The sequence below is a fragment of the Ranitomeya imitator genome, chromosome 3 (assembly GCF_032444005.1).
Source record: "Ranitomeya imitator isolate aRanImi1 chromosome 3, aRanImi1.pri, whole genome shotgun sequence".
NCBI lineage: Eukaryota > Metazoa > Chordata > Amphibia > Anura > Dendrobatidae > Ranitomeya > Ranitomeya imitator.
Window position 1 is genome coordinate 608,754,005 of NC_091284.1, and position 18,775 is coordinate 608,772,779.

Below are 18,775 nucleotides of genomic sequence, written 5' to 3' on the forward strand. Positions count from 1 at the left end.
GTTACGTGTCCATCACGGCACACTGGTTAAATGTGGTGGATGCAGGGTCCACAGGGGACAGCAAGTTTGGGACAGTTCTGCCTAGCCCACGGTCTAGGAAACAATTGGCTGTAGCCGTTCGCACCCCCTCCTCCTCCTCTTCGTCCTCCTGCAGAAGCGAGAGCTTGTCCACAGACCGCAGTCGCACAACCACTCCATCCGCAGCTGCCACTGTTGCACACCAGGTCTCCCATTATGGGGCAGCTACTGGCAAACGTCAGCAGGCTGTATTGGCTATGAAGTGTTTGGGCGACAACAGACACACCGCGGAAGTTCTGTCCGAGTTCTTGCAGAAAGAAACGCAGTCGTGGCTGGGCACTGTAGATCTTGAGGCAGGCAAGGTAGTGAGTGATAACGGAAGGAATTTCATGGCTGCCATCTCCCTTTCCCAACTGAAACACATTCCTTGCCTGGCTCACACCTTAAACCTGGTGGTGCAGTGCTTCCTGAAAAGTTATCCGGGGTTATCCGACCTGCTCCTCAAAGTGCGTGGACTTTGCTCACATATCCGCCGTTCGCCCGTACACTCCAGCCGTATGCAGACCTATCAGCGTTCTTTGAACCTTCCCCAGCATCGCCTAATCATAGACGTTGCAACAAGGTGGAACTCAACACTGCACATGCTTCAGAGACTGTGTGAACAGAGGCGGGCTGTTATGTTTTTGTGGGAGGATACACATACACGGGCAGGCAGTAGGATGGCAGACATGGAGTTGTCAGGTGTGCAGTGGTCGAAGATTCAAGACATGTGTCAAGTCCTTCAGTGTTTTGAGGAATGCACACTGCTGGTTAGTGCAGACAACGCCATAATAAGCATGAGCATCCCCCTAATGCGTCTGCTGATGCAAAGTTTGACGCACATAAAGGATCAGGCGTCTGCAGCTGAGGAAGAGGAAAGCCTTGATGACAGTCAGCCGTTGTCTGGCCAGGGCAGTGTACAGGACGAGGTAGCGGGCGAAGAGGAGGAGGAGGACGAGGAGGATGATGGGGATGATTTATATTTTTAATGAGGAAGCTTTTCCGGGGCCACTGGAAATTGGTGGCGCGGCAAGGCCGGGTTCTGGTTTTTTGAGGGACACAAGTGACGTGGATTTGCCTGAAACTGCCCCTCAACCAAGCACAACCGCAGATTTGAGAACTGGAACTTTGGCCCACATGGCGGATTATGCCTTACGTATCCTCAAAAGGGACACACGCATAACTTAAATGATGAATGATGACGATTACTGGTTGGCCTGCCTCCTTGATCCTCGCTATAAAGGCAAATTGCAAAATATAATGCCACATGAGAACTTGGAACTAATATTAGCAACCAAACAATCAACTCTTGTTGACCGTTTGCTTCTGGCATTCCCTGCACACAGCACCCGTGATCGTTCTCACACGAGCTGCAGGGGCCAGCAGACCAGAGGAGTTAGAGGGGCAGAAATCAGAAGTGGCGTTGGCCAGAGGGGTTTTCTGACCAGGTTGTGGAGTGATTTTGCTATGACCGCAGACAGGACAGGTACTGCAGCATCAATTCAAAGTGACAGGAGACAACATTTGTCCAGTATGGTTACAAACTATTTTTCATCCCTTATCGATGTTCTCCCTCAACCGTCATTCCCATTTGATTACTGGGCATCAAAATTAGACACCTGGCCAGAATTGGCAGAATATGCATTGCAGGAGCTTGCTTGCCCGGCAGCTAGTGTCCTATCAGAAAGAGTATTCAGTGCTGCAGGTTCAATACTAACAGAAAAAAGGACTCGTCTGGCTACCCAAAATGTAGATGATCTAACCTTCATTAAAATGAACCACAACTGGATTTCGAAATCTTTTGCCCCACCTTGCCCGGCTGACACCTAGCTTTCCTATGAAAAGGTCTTGCCTGTGGACTATTCTGAATGCCTTTTCCAATCTCGTAATTTTCTGCACCTGATTGTCCAGCATACGACATGTTTACACCTCACTAAATGGCCAAACTCCCCACACGGGGCCGTGGTATCGACACTTGGCGACAGCACCCGTGAGAGTGCAGTTTGTCTGAAGAGGTGGGTGAGCCCGCTTTTGGTCGACGGCACTGCCACTGGGTCCCTCCTAGTACAATAAAGTGTCTCTGGCGGTGGTGGTGCGCACCCAACGTCAGACACACCGTTGTAATATGAGGGGCCCTGGGCCTGCACCGCCGGCCACAAGACAGTTTCCCCCCACCCCAGCTCAAACAGTGCTCTACCACTTGCAAAATTATCTCACAGCTCCACCAATGTTTAGTCTATGCGCTGACATCCTTCAATGCCTGCCACTGACAATACCATTGTATTGACATTTTTGTTATGTTAGGCCTTCGATGCCTGTCTGTGGTCACTCCTTCCACTAGGCCTCCACTGACCACACCACTGCTGCCCGTGTACCCCTGGAACAAATTTAAAATTGCCTACAGCCATGTGTTATTATTTTAGGCCTTCGATGCCTGTCTGCGGTCCATTCTTTCAACTACTACTACACTGACCAGGGCACTGCTGCCCGTGTACCCCTGGAACCAATTTAAAATTGCCTACAGCCATGTGTTATTATTTTAGGCCTTCGATGCCTGTCTGCGGTCACTCCTTCCACTAGGCCTCCACTGACCACACCACTGCTGCCCGTGTACCCCTGGAACCAATTTAAAATTGCCTACAGCCAGCCCAATTTTTTTATTTTAGGCCTTCGATGCCTGTCTGTGGTCCATTCTTTCAACTACTACTACACTGACCAGGTCACTGCTGCCCGTGTACCCCTGGAACCAATTTAAAATTGCCTACAGCCATGTGTTATTATTTTAGGCCTTCGATGCCTGTCTGCGGTCACTCCTTCCACTAGGCCTCCACTGACCACACCACTGCTGCCCGTGTACCCCTGGAACCAACATCATAAAATAAAAAAAAAAGTATTTTGCTTATAAAAAAGAAAATACTGGTGAGATATCAAATGCAGACATTTTAACATTAAAAACAAACACACAACTAAAATCTGGTACAGTACTAAAAATGGCCACCAGCTACAATTACTTTCTCCTGCAAGTAGTTAACTGAAAGGTTTTTTAAATTGAAAACACACATATGGCATCCACCGAGTGTTGTCCTGTCGCGTCTTCTTTATATTATTGCCGAGAAGATGCAAAACAATGAAAATAATAAAATCATTAATTACCAAAATAATAGAGAAAGTCAACACCACATTGCAAATAAACATTCATTACAAATAAAGAAGCAGGGCGCGTCCGAGGGTGAGTATATACCTAATAAGAATATAATCACCCTCGGACGCGCAATGCTTATTTCCAACAGCCTTCCTTCCTAAGAATCAGCCCTTCCGTGGTGTAGAGAGACGTTGTGTTACACTCCAAGGTGTTCCCCAGGTTGCCTTTCCTGAGCTTCGATCTTCCGGCTCTCGTTTAGTAGTTCTTGGAAACTACACTGCATTAGGCCTTCAAATTGGGTATGGGGTGTAGAGAGAGGGTGTGTTACACTCCAAGGTGTTCCCCAGGTTGCCTTTCCTGAGCTTCGATCTTCATGCTCTCGTTTAGTAGTTGTCGGAAACTACGCTGCATTAGGCCTACAAATTGGGTATGGGGTGTAGAGAGAGGGTTTGTTACACTCCAAGGTGTTCCCCAGGTTGCCTTTCCTGAGCTTCGATCTTCCGGCTCTCGTTTAGTAGTTGTTGGAAACTACGCTGCATTAGGCCTTCAAATTGGGTATGGGGTGTAGAGAGAGGGTGTGTTACACTCCAAGGTGTTCCCCAGGTTGCCTTTCCTGAGCTTCGATCTTCCGGCTCTCGTTTAGTAGTTCTTGGAAACTACACTGCATTAGGCCTTCAAATTGGGTATGGGGTGTAGAGAGAGGGTGTGTTACACTCCAAGGTGTTCCCCAGGTTGCCTTTCCTGAGCTTCGATCTTCCGGCTCTCGTTTAGTAGTTCTTGGAAACTACACTGCATTAGGCCTACAAATTGGGTATGGGGTGGAGAGAGATGGTGTGTTACACTCCAAGGTGTTCCCCAGGTTTCCTTGCCATTGCTTCGGTCTTCCGACTCTCGTTTAGTAGTTGTAGAAAAGTACACTGCATTAGGCCTACAAAATGGGTATCGGGTGGAGAGAGATGGTGTGTTACACTCCAAGGTGTTCCCCAGGTTGCCTTTCCTGAGCTTCTATCTTCAGGCTCTCATTAAATTGTGGTTAAATGGAACAACTGCATTTGGCGTACTAGTTGGTTTGGGGCCTACTATCTGTGTCTGCCACTCCTTGCTGTTCTCCTGGTTTCCTGTCCTGAAATTCCATTTTCAGGCTCTCGTTAAGTAGTTGTTAATGTTAGACTGCATTTGGCCTACTAGTTGGGTTGGGGCCTACTATCGGTGTCTGCCACTCCTTGCTGTTCTCCTCCACTGAACAAAGCTGTGCCGCCTGTTTACTACGGTTGCCAATTTTGAACTGCATTTCGACTACTTACTGATTTGGCCCTACTCTCTGTGTCAGCCTCTCATTCCAGTTGTCCTCCACTGCAATGCCCCCTGGTTATTCCTGTGTTACCAATTTTGAACTGCATTTAGCCCACTTTATTCTTTGGGCTTATATCTGTGTTTCCACTTCATCGTGCCCATTGCCCAGCCAGTGATAGATGAGTCTGCTGGTACATTGACCCATAACGCAACATTCCCCGTGCATGCTACACAACAACATTGTGACCCTGCTGAAAGTCAGGTTGCTCTTCCCGCATACCATACCACCTTACACGGGGACAAAGAGGAAGGTGCAGATGAAAGTGCAGGTTCCTTCATCAGGTGGGGGGAGGAATACTAGTTGGCGACGTCACTGGCACAGGGCCTCTCATAGTACGCAAAAGTGTTGCTGCCGGTGGGAGGCGCCCCCGCCGTGCAAACACACCGCTGTACTTTGAGGGGCCCTGTGCCAGTGCCAATGCCAACAAGTGGGCCCCCCCTGCTTGCTCAGGATCACAGCACTTGCAAAGTTGAAATACTTACCTCTCCCTGCTCCACTGCCGTGACGTGGTCCAGATTTCCTGGGCCCACTAATTACTTGAACCAGCCCTACCCCACACAACTTTAGCCAAATGACCCCCAATTTCAAATGCCTTCCAATTATTATAAGGTAAATTACGCTTGACAAGCTTCATTAAGAAGAATGGATGGTTTTGACATTAAAATGGGCACTCTAGGTGTTTTCCTGGCCCCCACTCACTGCCGACTATGCTGCCCCATTGACTTGCATTGGGTTTCGTGTTTCGGTCGATCCCGACTTTACGTCATAATCGGCCGATTTCACTCGACCCGACTTTTGAGATAGTCGGGTTTCGCGAAACCCGGCTCGACTCTAAAAAGGTCAAGGTCGCTCAACTCTAGTGAGCAGCGTATGAGGTTCCTGCCATGTGCTGCTTACAAGCATAAAGCAGCTGCTGGCACCGGAATAAGATGCTGCATGGGAGCGCAGAAAGTTAAGTATAATGGTTTTTTTTGTTTTTTTGATGTGGGCCAATCATACGAGGATAAGGATGTAGTCATGCATATATGGATAGGCATGGAGCCATGCATTCAAGGATAGGGATGGGGGGCCAATCATATCAGGATAGGGGTGAGGAGCCATGCTGACAAGGAAAGGGATAAGGAGCCATGCTTACCAGGTTAGGGATGAAGAGGCCGTGCATACCGGGATGGGGATGAAGAGGCCGTGCATACCAGGATGGGGGATGAGGAGGCCGTGCATACCAGGATGGGGATGAAGAGACTGTGCATACCAGGATGGGGGACAATGCATACCAGGCTTATACTCGAATCAATACGTTTTCCCAGTTTTTCTTTTTAGGTAAAATTAGGTGCCTCGGCTTATACTCGATTGTATACGGTAAATGTAAATACTAAAAAAAATATATGTATTTCTGTTTAAACCAGATTAAAAAAACAAGTATATATCCAACATAGCAGACGCAAAGATAAATGGTGGGTGAGCCACAAGGGAAGCCAATCTCCAGTCATTATAAAGACCAATATATGTAAATCGTACAAATAGTAAGAAAAGTTAGTTCAAGCAAAGTGATGTCATGGTACAGATTGGAGTAAGTTGCATACAGTGGGGGAAATAAGTATTTGATCCCTTGCTGATTTTGTGAGTTTACCCACTGACAAACGCATGAACAGTCTATAATTTTTAGGGTAGGTTAATTTTAATATTGAGATAGAATATCAAAAATAAAATCCAGAAAATCACATTGTATAAAGTTATATAAATTTATTTGCATTTTGCAGTGAGAAATAAGTATTTAATCCCCTACCAACTATTAAGAATTCTGGTTCCTACAGACCAATTAGACGCTCCTAATCAACTCGTTACCTGCATTAAAGACAGCTGTCTTGCATAGTCACCTTTATAAAAGACTCCTGTCCACAGACTCAATCAGTCAGACTCTAACCTCTACAACATGGGCAAGACCAAAGAGCTTTGTAAGGATGTCAGGGACAAGATCATAAACCTGCACAAAGCTGGAATGGACTACAAAACCATAAGTAATACGGTGGGTGAGAAGGAGACAACTGTTGGTGCAATAGTAAGAAAATGGAAGAAATACCAAATGACTGTCAATGGACATCGATATGGGGCACCATTCAAAATCTCACCTCGTGGGTTATCCTTGATCATGAGGAAGGTGAGAGATCAGCCAAAATCTACATGGGGGGAACTTGTTAATGATCTCAAGGCAGCTGGGACCACAGTCACCAAGAAAACCATTGGTAACACATTACGCCGTAAAGGTATAAAATCCTGCAGTGCCCACAAGGTCCCCCCTGCTCAAGAAGGCACATGTGCAGGCCCGTCTGAAGTTTGCCAATGAACACCTGGATGATTCTGTGAGTGATTGGGAGAAGGTGCTGTGGTCTGAGACAAAAATTGAGGTCTTTGTCATCGACTCAACTCGCCGTGTTTGGAGGAAGAGGAATGCTCCCTATGACCCAAAGAACACCGTCCCCACTGTCAAGCATGGAGGTAGAAACATTATGTTTTGAGGGTGTTTCACTGCTAAGGGCACAGGACTACTTCACCGCATCAATGGGAGAATGGATGGAGCCATGTACCATAAAATCCAGAGTGACAACCTCCTTCCCTCCACCAGGACATTAAAAATGGGTCATGGCTGGGTCTTCCAGCAAGACAATGACCCAAAACATACAGCCAAGGCAACAAAGGAGTTGCTCAAAAAGAAGCTCATTGAGGTCATGGAGTGTCCTAGCCAGTCTCCCGACCTTAATCCCACAGAAAACTTACGTAGGGAGTTGAAGCTCCGAGTTGCTACGCAAAATCTTCAAAATCTTAATGATTTAGAGATGATCTGCAAAGAGATGTGGACCAAAACTCCTCCTGAGCTGTGTGCAAACCTCATCATCAACTACAAAAAAAAATGCCTGACTTCTGTGCTTACCAACAAGGGTTTTGCCACCAAGTATTAAGTCTTGTTTGCCAGAGGGATCAAATACTTATTTCTCACTGCAAAATGTAAATAAATTTACATAATTTATACAATGTGATTTTCTGGATTTTATTTTTGATTTTCTATCTCTCAATGTTAAAATTAACCTACCGTTAGAATTATAGACTGTTATATCTTTGTCAGTGGGCAAACTTACAAAATCAGCAAGGGATCAAATACTTATTTTCCCCCTCTGTATTATGTATATAATACTGTAGACAAAATGTAACAGTGACACTATGGTACTGAAGTGGATCTATCACCAGATTTCTCCATATCACTGGGCAAAGAATCATTGTATGTGAAGTGCGTTAATAAATGTACGGTAACTTATTTTTGTGAAACAGGGAGTGAATTGGAAGAAGACCTGGAAATAGTTGAAGAGGCTGCCTTACAGGTAACATATTGACCATTATATTACAGCCCTCATATACAAGGTTTCATTTCATTAATTTTGAAATTTCTACTTGTGCAAAATTGTGAAATATGAAAAGTTATAATGTGTCAGCGTTTCTGACATCTCTGTTTTAGTAAATAGATTCCTATCCCATAAATTAACAATGCTGGTGCTCATTTATTTTAGTACTCTTTAGCAGTTATATTGTCAGTAGGGTGTATACATATCCCGCTGTCCTCTAAGTGCCGTTTGTGTCAAAACTAGGGCTGCTCAACGACGGTTGCGACACTGATATCACAGTATAAAAGGAGAAGAGAAAGACAATACATAAGGATGTACACATCTGAATGCTAATGAAAATGTATTAGGCGAGGGCTCAGACTTTAAGGTTGGACTTCAGGAAAGCAGATTTTAATGGCTTCAGAAAGAGTGTAGGAAAGGTCCAATAGCTTGATTTTCTAAAGGACGGAAATGTCCAAGAAGGATGGGAGATTTTGCTAAATAAAATTCTAACTGCACAATCGTTAACAATCCCAAAAGGAAAGAAGAATTGGATGCATTTAAAGAGACTAGGATGGATGAACACAGAACTTAATCACTTGTTAAAAAGGAGAAAAGAAATGTATATTAAATGGAAAGATGGGGTCATATCTAAAGAAAGATATGATGTCTGCAGGGAATGTAGGCTAAGTGTTAGAAGAGCTAAAGCCAGTAATGAAGTGAGGCTTGCAAGGGAGACAAAAAGCAATAAAAATGTATTTTGGAGATATGTTGAAAGCAAAAGACAAGTCAAAGATGCGATAGGATTTTTACAGTATAAGGGTGAAGTGGTCAAAAATGATGTTGAACCTTTTAAATTCCTATTTTGCATCTGTGTTCTCTAAGAAAGCAACTGTAACATCAACTGGTCTTCACGGTGCAATCAAAGGAATGAAAGAATCCACACTATCTATAAACAGATGGTGAGGGAATACTTAGCTAATTATAACTTTTTTATTCAAAATGGTCACTATTTTCAGACTTAAAAATACCTTTTCTCTAAATAGTTTGATGAAACTAACGTTTTGTTTTCTCAAAAATGTTTTATGGTTTCACATAAGTGCTTCTCACTAAATTAGAATATCACCAAAAAGTTAACTTATTTCAGTTCTTCAATACAAAAGTGAAAGTCATATTATATGGAGTCATTACAAACAGAGTGATCTATTTCAAGTGTTTATTTTCTGTTAATGTTGAGGATTATGGCTTACAGCCAATAAAAGCCGAAAAGTCATTATCTCAGTAAATTAGAATGATTAATAAATAACACCTGCAAAGGCTTCCTAAGCGTTTAAAAAGGTCTGTTTCAGTAGGCTCCACAATCATGGGGAAGCCTGGGGACTTGACAGATGTCCAAAAGGCAGTCATTGGCACACTCCACAAGGAGGGTAAGCCACAAAAGGTCATTGCTAAAGAAGCTGGCTGTTCAGAGTGCTGTTTCCAGGCATATTAATGGGAATTTGAGTGGAAGGAAAAAGTGTGGCAGAAAAAGGTGCATAAGCAACCGGGATAACTGCAGCCTTGAAAGGATTAAGAAAAGGCCTTTCAAAAATTTGGAGGGAGATCCACAAGGAGTGGACCGCTGCTGGAGTCATTGCTTCAAGAGCCACCACATACAGACATATCCAGGACATGGGCTACAAGTATCACATTCCTTGTGTCAAGCCACTCGTGAGCAATAGACAAGGCTAGAAGCGTCTTACCTGGGCCAAGAAGAAAAAGAACTGACTATTGCTCAGTAGTCTAAGGTGTGGTTCTCAAATGAAAGCAAATTTTGCATTTCATTTGGAAATCAAGGTCCCAGAGTTTGGAGGAAGAGTGGAGCGGCACACAATTTGAACTGCTTGAGGTCTAGTGTGAAGTATCCACAATCAGTGATGGTTTGTGGAGCCATGTCATCTGCTGGTGTAGGTCCACTGTGTTTTATCAAGACCAAAGTCCGCACAGCCATCTGCCAGGAAATGTTGGAGCACTTCATGCTTCCCTCTGCCCACAAGCTTTTTGGAGATGGAAATTTCATTCTCCAGCAGGACTTTGCACCCGTCCACACTACCAAAAGTACCAATACCTGGTTTAAAGACCACAGTATCACTGTGCTTGATTGGCCAGCAAACTCGCCTGACCATAACCCCATAGAGAGTCTTTGTAAAGGGAATGGGAGAGTCAGTTCACGGTTTTCAGCCTCAATGAAGTAGATTCCACACACGGAGCTTCCCTGGCCTTAGGCTTACAAATGCAAGAAATGGAAAAATACTTCTCCAGTGTGGAAAGGAAAAAACTTTATTCTTGATTCATTAAAATTGGGATAGTGTAGACACACATGGAGATCCCAATAGACTACTGACCGACACGTTTCCCTTGTGAAGTCTTAATCATGGTCTGTGTAAGGCATCCATCTTGGGCCTTAAGTGTACTTCAGAAACCAGACTTGTATAACAAAGTACTAAATACTAAGGCTAGCTTCACACTCGAATTCGGCAGGGCTGCGGACGAAAGCCTTCTTCCTCCGTGAAGCCTCGCCCACTGCCGCGCCTCTTCCTTCAGCTCCGCCTACGTCTGCATGCATCCTGCATACCCTATCTTTAACATTAAGTACGTAGGCCATACGGATGCCTCCACATGCGTCTTGACGCTGCGCTGACCTGCGTCAAACGCAACATGTGAGACTTTGTTGCGGTCGGCAGCTTCAAAACGACTCATGAGGAGGCATCCGCATACATCTGCACGGCAGTGGGCGGGGCTTCACTGAGGAAGAAGGCTGCCGTCCACAGCCCTGCCGAACGCTAGTGTGAAACTAGCCTAACAGACCAGAAAAAACTGAAGCAATCAATCTCTTTGGTCCTATCTGCAGCAGTATACATGCTAACAAATAATAAAAACCTCAATAGGAGGAAAACAGTTTAATTGTGTGAAGAAGAAAAAAATTATAATTATTTCACGAGGAGAACAAATTGTGAAAAATGGAGAAAATACTGGAATTAACTATATTGGAGGATAAGATCCTGTCGTACATTAAGTCCCTGCGGGGTTCTTGTCTGCAGCTTGAAAATCCAGTACAACTCTCTCTTTAAAGGGAACCTGTCACCCCGTTTTTTGAGATTGAGATATAAATACTGTTAAATAGGGCCTGTGCTGTGCGTTACTATGGTGTATGTAGTGTACCCTGATTCCCCATGTATGCTGAGAAATACATTACCAAAGTCGGCGTTTTCGCCTGTCAATCAGGCTGGTCTGGTCAGGTGGGCGTGTTCACAGCGTTCTTTTCTTCCCCAGGTTTCCGTTGGTGGCGTAGTGTTGTGCGCATGTCCAAGGTCCGGATTCCCTGTGCCCACGTGAAGACACAGCGCGCGATCTGCGCTGTCATTCCTTTCATCGGTGCGGGCGGCCATCTTCCTGGGGCAAACTCGGCTTTGGGAAAATGGCCGCCGCGATCTCTTCTGCGCACGCGCGGCATCCCGCGGCCATTTTCCTGAAGCCCCGTGCAGCAGAGCACTACATCTGCGCACGCGCGGCCCCAGGAAGATGGCCGCCCGCACCGATGAAAGGAATGACAGCGCAGATCGCGCGCTGTGTCTTCACGTGGGCACAGGGAATCCGGACCTTGGACATGCGCACACCACTACGCCACCAACGGAAACCTGGGGAAGAAAAGAACGCTGTGAACACGCCCACCTGACCAGACCAGCCTGATTGACAGGCGAAAACGCCGACTTTGGTAATGTATTTCTCGGCATACATGGGGAATCAGGGTACACTACATACACTATAGTAACGCACAGCACAGGCCCTATTTAACAGTATTTATATCTCAATCTCAAAAAACGGGGTGACAGGTTCCCTTTAATATTTTTCTTTTCAAATCTCCCCCTGTAAATGGCTTGAAACCCTTTTCTATTCCTTTTGCTGTAAGTGAGCTAGTGTTCCCACCATATATGTATTTACAAAGCTTGCAAACCGCAAAGATTTTGTGTGCAGTTAGGCTGCTGGCATCTGACACGTGTCTCCTAATTTGTTTTTTTCAGTTGTCCTATGGTGCATCCCACGTATTGTAAATTACATGCATTCTATGTATTCCACGTATTGTAAAGTGCATTCTATGAAATAAATAACACCTTCTGTGTTACAATTAATATAACATTTAATGGGATAAACTTGTTCTGTAGATTTAACCCGTTAGTGACAGCCAATTTTGAAATTAATGACCAAGCCGATTTTTTTTTTTCAATTCTGGCCACTGTCACTTTGTGTTTATAGCTCTGGAACGCTTCATTGGATCCCACTGATTCTGAGACTGTTTTTTAGTGACATATTCTACTTTGTGTTAGTGGTAAAATGTCTTCACTATGACTTGCATTTATTTATGAAAAAATACGGAAATTTTGCAAACATTTTGAAAACTTTGCAATTTTCAAAATTTTTGATTTTTGTGCCCTTAAATCAGTTATGTCACACAAAATAGTTAATAAATAACATTTCCCACATGTCTACTTTACATCAGCACAAGTTTGGAACCATAATTGTTAGTTTGTTAGGTCGTTAAAGGGACACTGTCACCTGAATTTGGAGGGAACAATCTTCAGCCATGGAGGCGGGGTTTTTGGGTTTTTGATTCACCCTTTCTTTACCCGCTGGCTGCATGCTGGCTGCAATATTGGATTGAAGTTCATTCTCTGTCCTCTGTAGTACATCTTGCCTCGTAGCAATCTTGCCTTGTGCAGGCATGTACTATGGAGGACAGAGAATGAACTTCAATCCAATATTGCAGCCAGCATGCAGCCAGCGGGTAAGGAAAGGGTGAATCAAAAACCCCAAAACCCCGCCTCCATGGCTGAAGATTGTTCCCTCCAAATTCAGGTGACAGAGTCCCTTTAAGGTTAAAAGTTGACCAGCGACTTCTTATTTTTCCAACAAAATTTACAAAACCATTTTTTTTAGGGACCCCCTCACATTTGAAGTGAGTTTGGGGACTCAATATGACAGAAAATATCTAAAGTGACACCATTCTAAAAACTTCACCCCTGATGGTGCTCAAAATCACATTCAAGAAGTTTAATTAACCCTTCAAGTTCTTCACGAGAACTAAAGCAATGTGGAAGAAAAAAATGAACATTTTACTTTTTTCACAAAAAAAAAACTTTAGACCCAAACTATATTTTCACAAGGGTAACAAAAGAAAATGGACCACAACATTTGTTGTGCAATTTCCCCGAGTACACCGATACCCGGTATGTGGGGGGAAAGCCACTGTTTGGGCACACCGCAGGGCTCAGAAGGCGCCTCTCGCTCTCTGCGAGACTTTACCACCTCTGCAACTCCCGGTGGCCATCTTGGTCCACCCTGCCGGCGCGCGCGCACACACGCACGCACACGCTATGGTTTTGCATTAAAGGAGCACAACGACTCTGCAACCAGGTAAAGACGTACTGCTCTCTTCTCCTGCATGTTCCCCCTATGCTTAAATACACATGTCCAGTATCTGCTGCCTGGTTTTAAAGGTACACAACCAGTATTCCCTAGTCTTAAAGGTACACGACCAGACTACAGACTCCAATGTACTTGTCTTGTTGCTCAGTCGTGCAGCGGGGCCTCCCACTTCTCTTTCTACTCTGGTGAGAGCCTGTTTGTTCTCTCCTCTGAAGGGAGTAGTACATACTGTTGTAGGAAATCTTCAGTTTCTTGGCAATTTTTTACATGGACTAGCCCTCATTTTTAAGAACAAGAATAGACTGTCGAGTTTCACATGAAAGTTCTTTTTTTTTTTTTTTTCTGGCCATTTTGAGACTTTAATGAAACCAACAAATGTAATGCTCCAGATTCTCAACTAGCTCAAAGGAAAGTCAGGTTTATAGGTTCTCTTATCAGCCAAACTGTTTTCAGCTGTGCTAACATACTTGCACAAGGGTTTTCAAGGGTGTTTTACCATCCAATAGCCTTCTTACACAGTTAGCAAACACAAAGTACCATAAGAACACTGGAGTGATGGTTGTTGGAAATGGGCCTCTATACACCTATGAAGATATTGCATTACAAACCAGATGTTTGCAGCTAAAATAGTCATTTACCACATTAACAATGTATAGAGTATTTGTGAATCATTTAATGTTACCTTCTTTAGAAAAAACTGCTTTTCTTTTAAAAATAAGGACATTTCTAAGTGACCCTAAACTTTTGAACGGTAGTAGAGTAGAACTCTGGGTGGCAGACGCCGTCAGGGTCCCGCCTCATGTGAGTGGGAACTTCACCCGGAAGTGTTCCATCAGATCTGTCTTCTCTGGAGCACTCCAGATGTAGTTCGGATGGCGTCCAGACTGAATGAAAATGTACTCTAAGTTCATGGTTCGGCCTCCAGATCCAAAAGCCATTGCAGTTAATGCTGTGGTTCTTCCATGGTACCAGTTTCCATAACCCCTCTTCCACTACTTCTGAGATCTTTTCGGAAGCCCCAGTGATCCTAGGAGATCTGCACTGACCATGTCAGATTTTCTCGTTTGCGGAACTAGTATTTTTCAGTCTTATTACAACAAAACTGCAAATATGGACTTCCTCGCAGGGAGTCTTCACATGTGGTTCTTCCCTATCGCATACCGTTAGATCTTTGGGACCTTAATGGTCCTGGGAGTCTTACAGTAGATTCCTTTTTATCCAGACAGCCTTTACTATCAGGGAAGGGACTAGTTTTCGGAGCTAGCCGCTCTGTTCTTTCAGACTTTTTTCCCTTATTACAATCGAGGCAAGATTGCCCTCAGGCCATCCCCGTCCCTTGTTACCAAGGTGGTATTGTATTCCCACACTTATGAGGGCATCGTTCTTCCCTCATCTCTTTCGGCACTAGTCCACAAAACGTAATGGGTCCCCCATATTCTGGACGAGGTGAGTGCTCTGAGTAGGTACGTCTCGAGGACGGCGTCCTTCCGAAGGTTGGACACTTTATTTGGACTACCTCACGGTAAGAGGACAGCTTCCTGACAGTTACAGGAAGGGTTTAGCCATGTTAGCCTGGTGGATTCGTTACACCATCCAGGATTCCTTCCGTGTTAATGTCAGCCTATTCCCGCGTCTATCGAGGTTTCTTGGGTTCTAGGCACCAGGCGTCAGCAAAGCACGCATGCAAGCTTGTGGGTTCGTCTAGTCCGCATGCATTCTTGAAGCACTATAATTCCCAGACTTTCACAGATGTGAATCTGGACAGGGGAACTCTGCAGACTGCGGTGGTGCACTTGTAAGTAGCAGTTTCACAAGGCCTGATCTGATGTTGTCCCCACCCAGGGACTGCTTTGGGACGTCCCACGGTCTGTGTCTCCCCAATGAGGCGAAGGAGAAATAGAGATTTTTGTGTATTCGCTGTAAAATCCTTTTCTCTGAGCTATTCATTGGGGGACACAGCTCCCACCCTATTATTAGCTTGTGCTTGTTTTATAATTTGACATGCTATACTCTCATATATAATGTGACATGCTATATGCTCATATCTTATTGATCTCCTACTGCTTTTGTACCAAACTGGTTAGCTGAGAGCCAGCAGGTAGGTGTATACTGCAGGAGCGGAGCTAACTTTTTTTGTATCACATAGTGTCCGCCTCCTACTGGCAGCAGCATATACCCACGGTCTGTGTCCACCAATGAATGGCTCGGAGAAAAGGATTTTACGGTGAGTACACAAAAATCCCTATTTTCAAGTATTCTAATTTACTGAGATAATGACTTTTGGGTTTTCATTGGCTGTAAGCCATAATCATCAACATTAACATAAATAAGCACTTGAAATAGATCACTCTGTAATGACTCTATATAATGAGTTTCACTTTTTGTATTAAAGAACTGAAATTAACCTTTTGGTGATATTCTAATTTAGTGAGAAGCACTTGTACATCTTGCCTTGGTGGCCTATTACCTTGCATTGTTCATGCTTGTATGATGGAAGCAAAGCTGAACTTTGGAATCGTGAAAATGCAGCAAAAACCACAGTTAAAAAAAGCCTGCAAATCCTGCTGTTTTTCTTACTGCCAAGAGGTTAGGTTTTGGCTGCAGCAAAAAGGCGCAAAAAGCAACCTGTGAACATGGCTTTTAATATCCTCATCTAACACTCTCCTTCTTTTAAACTTGGAAATCCACTTTTCTGTCCACCTCAATGATTGATAGCCTTCCCTATATGCATCTCCATATAGAAAGGGCCACATGTTTAACTTGAAAAGTTCCATTTAGACCCTCTATTTACTCTTCTAACTTTCTTATATTTATGGTGATGTTTTTCTATTGTTAGGTGTGCAAAACTCATTCTGGAATTTTGGGTAAGGGCCTTGCCCTGTCACATTCTCCAACCATTCTAGAGGCCCTGGAAGGAAATCTTCCACTACAGATACAAAGTAATGAGCAGTCCTTTCTAGAAGACTTCATCACGTGTGTGCCTGGATCAAGTGGCGGGCGTTTGGCAAGGTATATACTTTCATTTATCTCAATGCAAGGTTTTGTCTTTTGCTATTTCTTTAAATCTTGACTGGCAACTTACTGCAAGTATTACATATTGGAACCTATTATTTGCTTGTCACAACTTGTAATGGCATGTGTTTTTAATCTATAAAATGCCACATTGCACAGTTAGTGATTTTTCACTTGTAAAATATGTACTTTGTATGTGCAACATTCGAGCTCCCTCGCCTACGCTAATAAATTCATATTACCAAACGTAGTAACAAGCTAAATTGTGAGTGTTTTTTGTTGTTTGCTTATATCATATCATTCCTATTTGGAAACTTAAACCTTAAAACCATACTCTTATTTCTTAATTCTGCCTGGAGAATTTTGACACTTTGGACAAACAAATCTAAAAATTTTAAATAGCACTACGCGGGCCATACATTTTCTGAAGTAAACACACTAAAAAAATGCTTAAGTAATGTTTGGGATATGATATACATATGAGATAGGCTACGTTCACACTAACGTTCGGCTAGTGTGCGTCGCGCTAGCATCGGGCGACGCAGCGGCGACGCACGCGTCATGCGCCCCTATGTTTAACATTGGGGACGCATGCGTTTTTGCTTGTTGCGTTTTCCGACACGTGCGTCTTTTTTGACGCTAGCGTCGGACCAAGAAAACGCAACAAGTTGCATTTTTCTTGAGTCCGTTTTTCGTCAAAAAACGACGCACGCGTCGAAAAACGCTAGTGTGAACGTAGCCATAGTAGGAAATGAATATGCCATCCCATAGTGAGTACAACGTTTCGGTCACTGACTCTGATTTTCATCAGGTACACATAAAGTGCTTTATGATAAACCAAGGAAGCCTGCAGCTTCACCCCTCAGGGAGCTTGTGTTTCTCCTATAGATATAGAGGGTTTATCACAACATGATCAGTGTCTCTCTGCAAAAACTATCTGCCCTGATGAAGGTTAGAGTTTGGCTGAAACGTTTTACACTCACTTATAATCTGATTGTGAGACCAATAACTTGGGTTTGCTTAGATTAATATTTTATAGAAACATAAATACTTTAAATACCACCAGGCATGTATCAGTAATGTATGCTGTATGTGTTGTAAAACACTTACCGGTGGCCATCCTCTACGGTTTCTCGCTCCACTCTGTTCCCTTCCTGCCGTCGTGTGGCTGCAGCTCTAAAGCTACTTCTTATGGTAATATCTAATTAATGTAGGTGCATGAAAGCCTCGTCCTTAGTGTCAGTCTTTTGTTGGGAAGTGACTTTCGGTACCACTCGTCATATTCTGGAGAAATTCGGCCCCAGTTATGCGGTGCAGTAGAGGACTGGAGCTGTGCTGGTAGTGGCTCAAGGTGGCAACCAGTTATTATTTTACTACACACTTCAAATATGTATTACTGATACCTATACGGCGGTGAAATTAAAAAAAAAAAAAATCCCTGAAGTGATACTTTCATGTAACGTGATATCACCACGTATCCGTACTAAAAATGCTTGTTCACGTCATTAGGTGGCTTCAGCCAGACTCGTATGCAGATCCACAGAAGACTTCTTTAATTCTTAATAAAGATGATATCCGATGTGGCTGGCCCACTACCATAACCGTACAAACAAAGGATCAGTACGGGGACGTAGTTCATGTACCAAATATGAAGGTATGGAAGTGTGATTTGTAATCAGTGTCAAAAATAATAAAAAGTTACCAATGTTGAAAATTAATGTGTGTTAGTGCTAGATTTATTCAGATGTAACAAAGTATTTGCTAATCTGAAAAATGCTGTTTTAGCAACTTTTGTAACTGTGCATTGATTTAGAAGTATTGTGTGTCTTTAGAAATTTGACCAATTTTTATGAGACAGTACCATATCATAATACATTTTCCAAGTGTTCGAAAATGGTCCCCACAACAGCATTGTAAGTAAATTGTAAGCGCAAAGACTAAAAGGAAGCACGATTTTTATGGGTCGAATGAGAGATGTTGGCTTTTGAGTATTGTTCACACTGAAAATTACTTGAGGGACATACATGGTCCATGGAACTGGGCAATGTTCTGTTTTGTCCACAATATTTTCAGTATGAAAATAAAAAAGAGGCTGGTTATTAGACATTATTCACAAATTGTGAAATATGTCTATCCTGCCAAAAAGATATCAGTTTGTTTAACCGCTTTAACCCCAAGGGTGGTTTGCACGTTACTGACCGGGCCAATTTTTACAATTCTGACCACTGTCCCTTTATGATGTTATAACTCTGGAATGCTACAATGGATCCTGGTGATTCTGACATTTTCTCGTGACATTTTGTACTTCATGATAGTGGTAAAATTTCCTTGACATTACATGCGTTTATTTGTGAAAAAACTGAAATTTGGCGA

General features: G+C 43.6%; 1 protein-coding gene across 16 annotated transcripts in view; it reads left to right on the forward strand.

Annotated features, from left to right (window-relative positions):
* MYCBP2 (MYC binding protein 2) overlaps positions 1 to 18,775 on the forward strand; it is a 380,821-nt gene that overhangs the window by 246,341 nt on the left and 115,705 nt on the right. For all 16 annotated transcript variants that reach the window (XM_069758078.1, XM_069758080.1, XM_069758086.1 and 13 more), the window contains 3 exons: positions 7,878 to 7,927; positions 16,227 to 16,399; positions 17,912 to 18,056. In XM_069758078.1, coding sequence (XP_069614179.1) covers positions 7,878 to 7,927; positions 16,227 to 16,399; positions 17,912 to 18,056 — 368 coding nt within the window. The remainder of the gene's footprint in view (positions 1 to 7,877; positions 7,928 to 16,226; positions 16,400 to 17,911; positions 18,057 to 18,775) is intronic.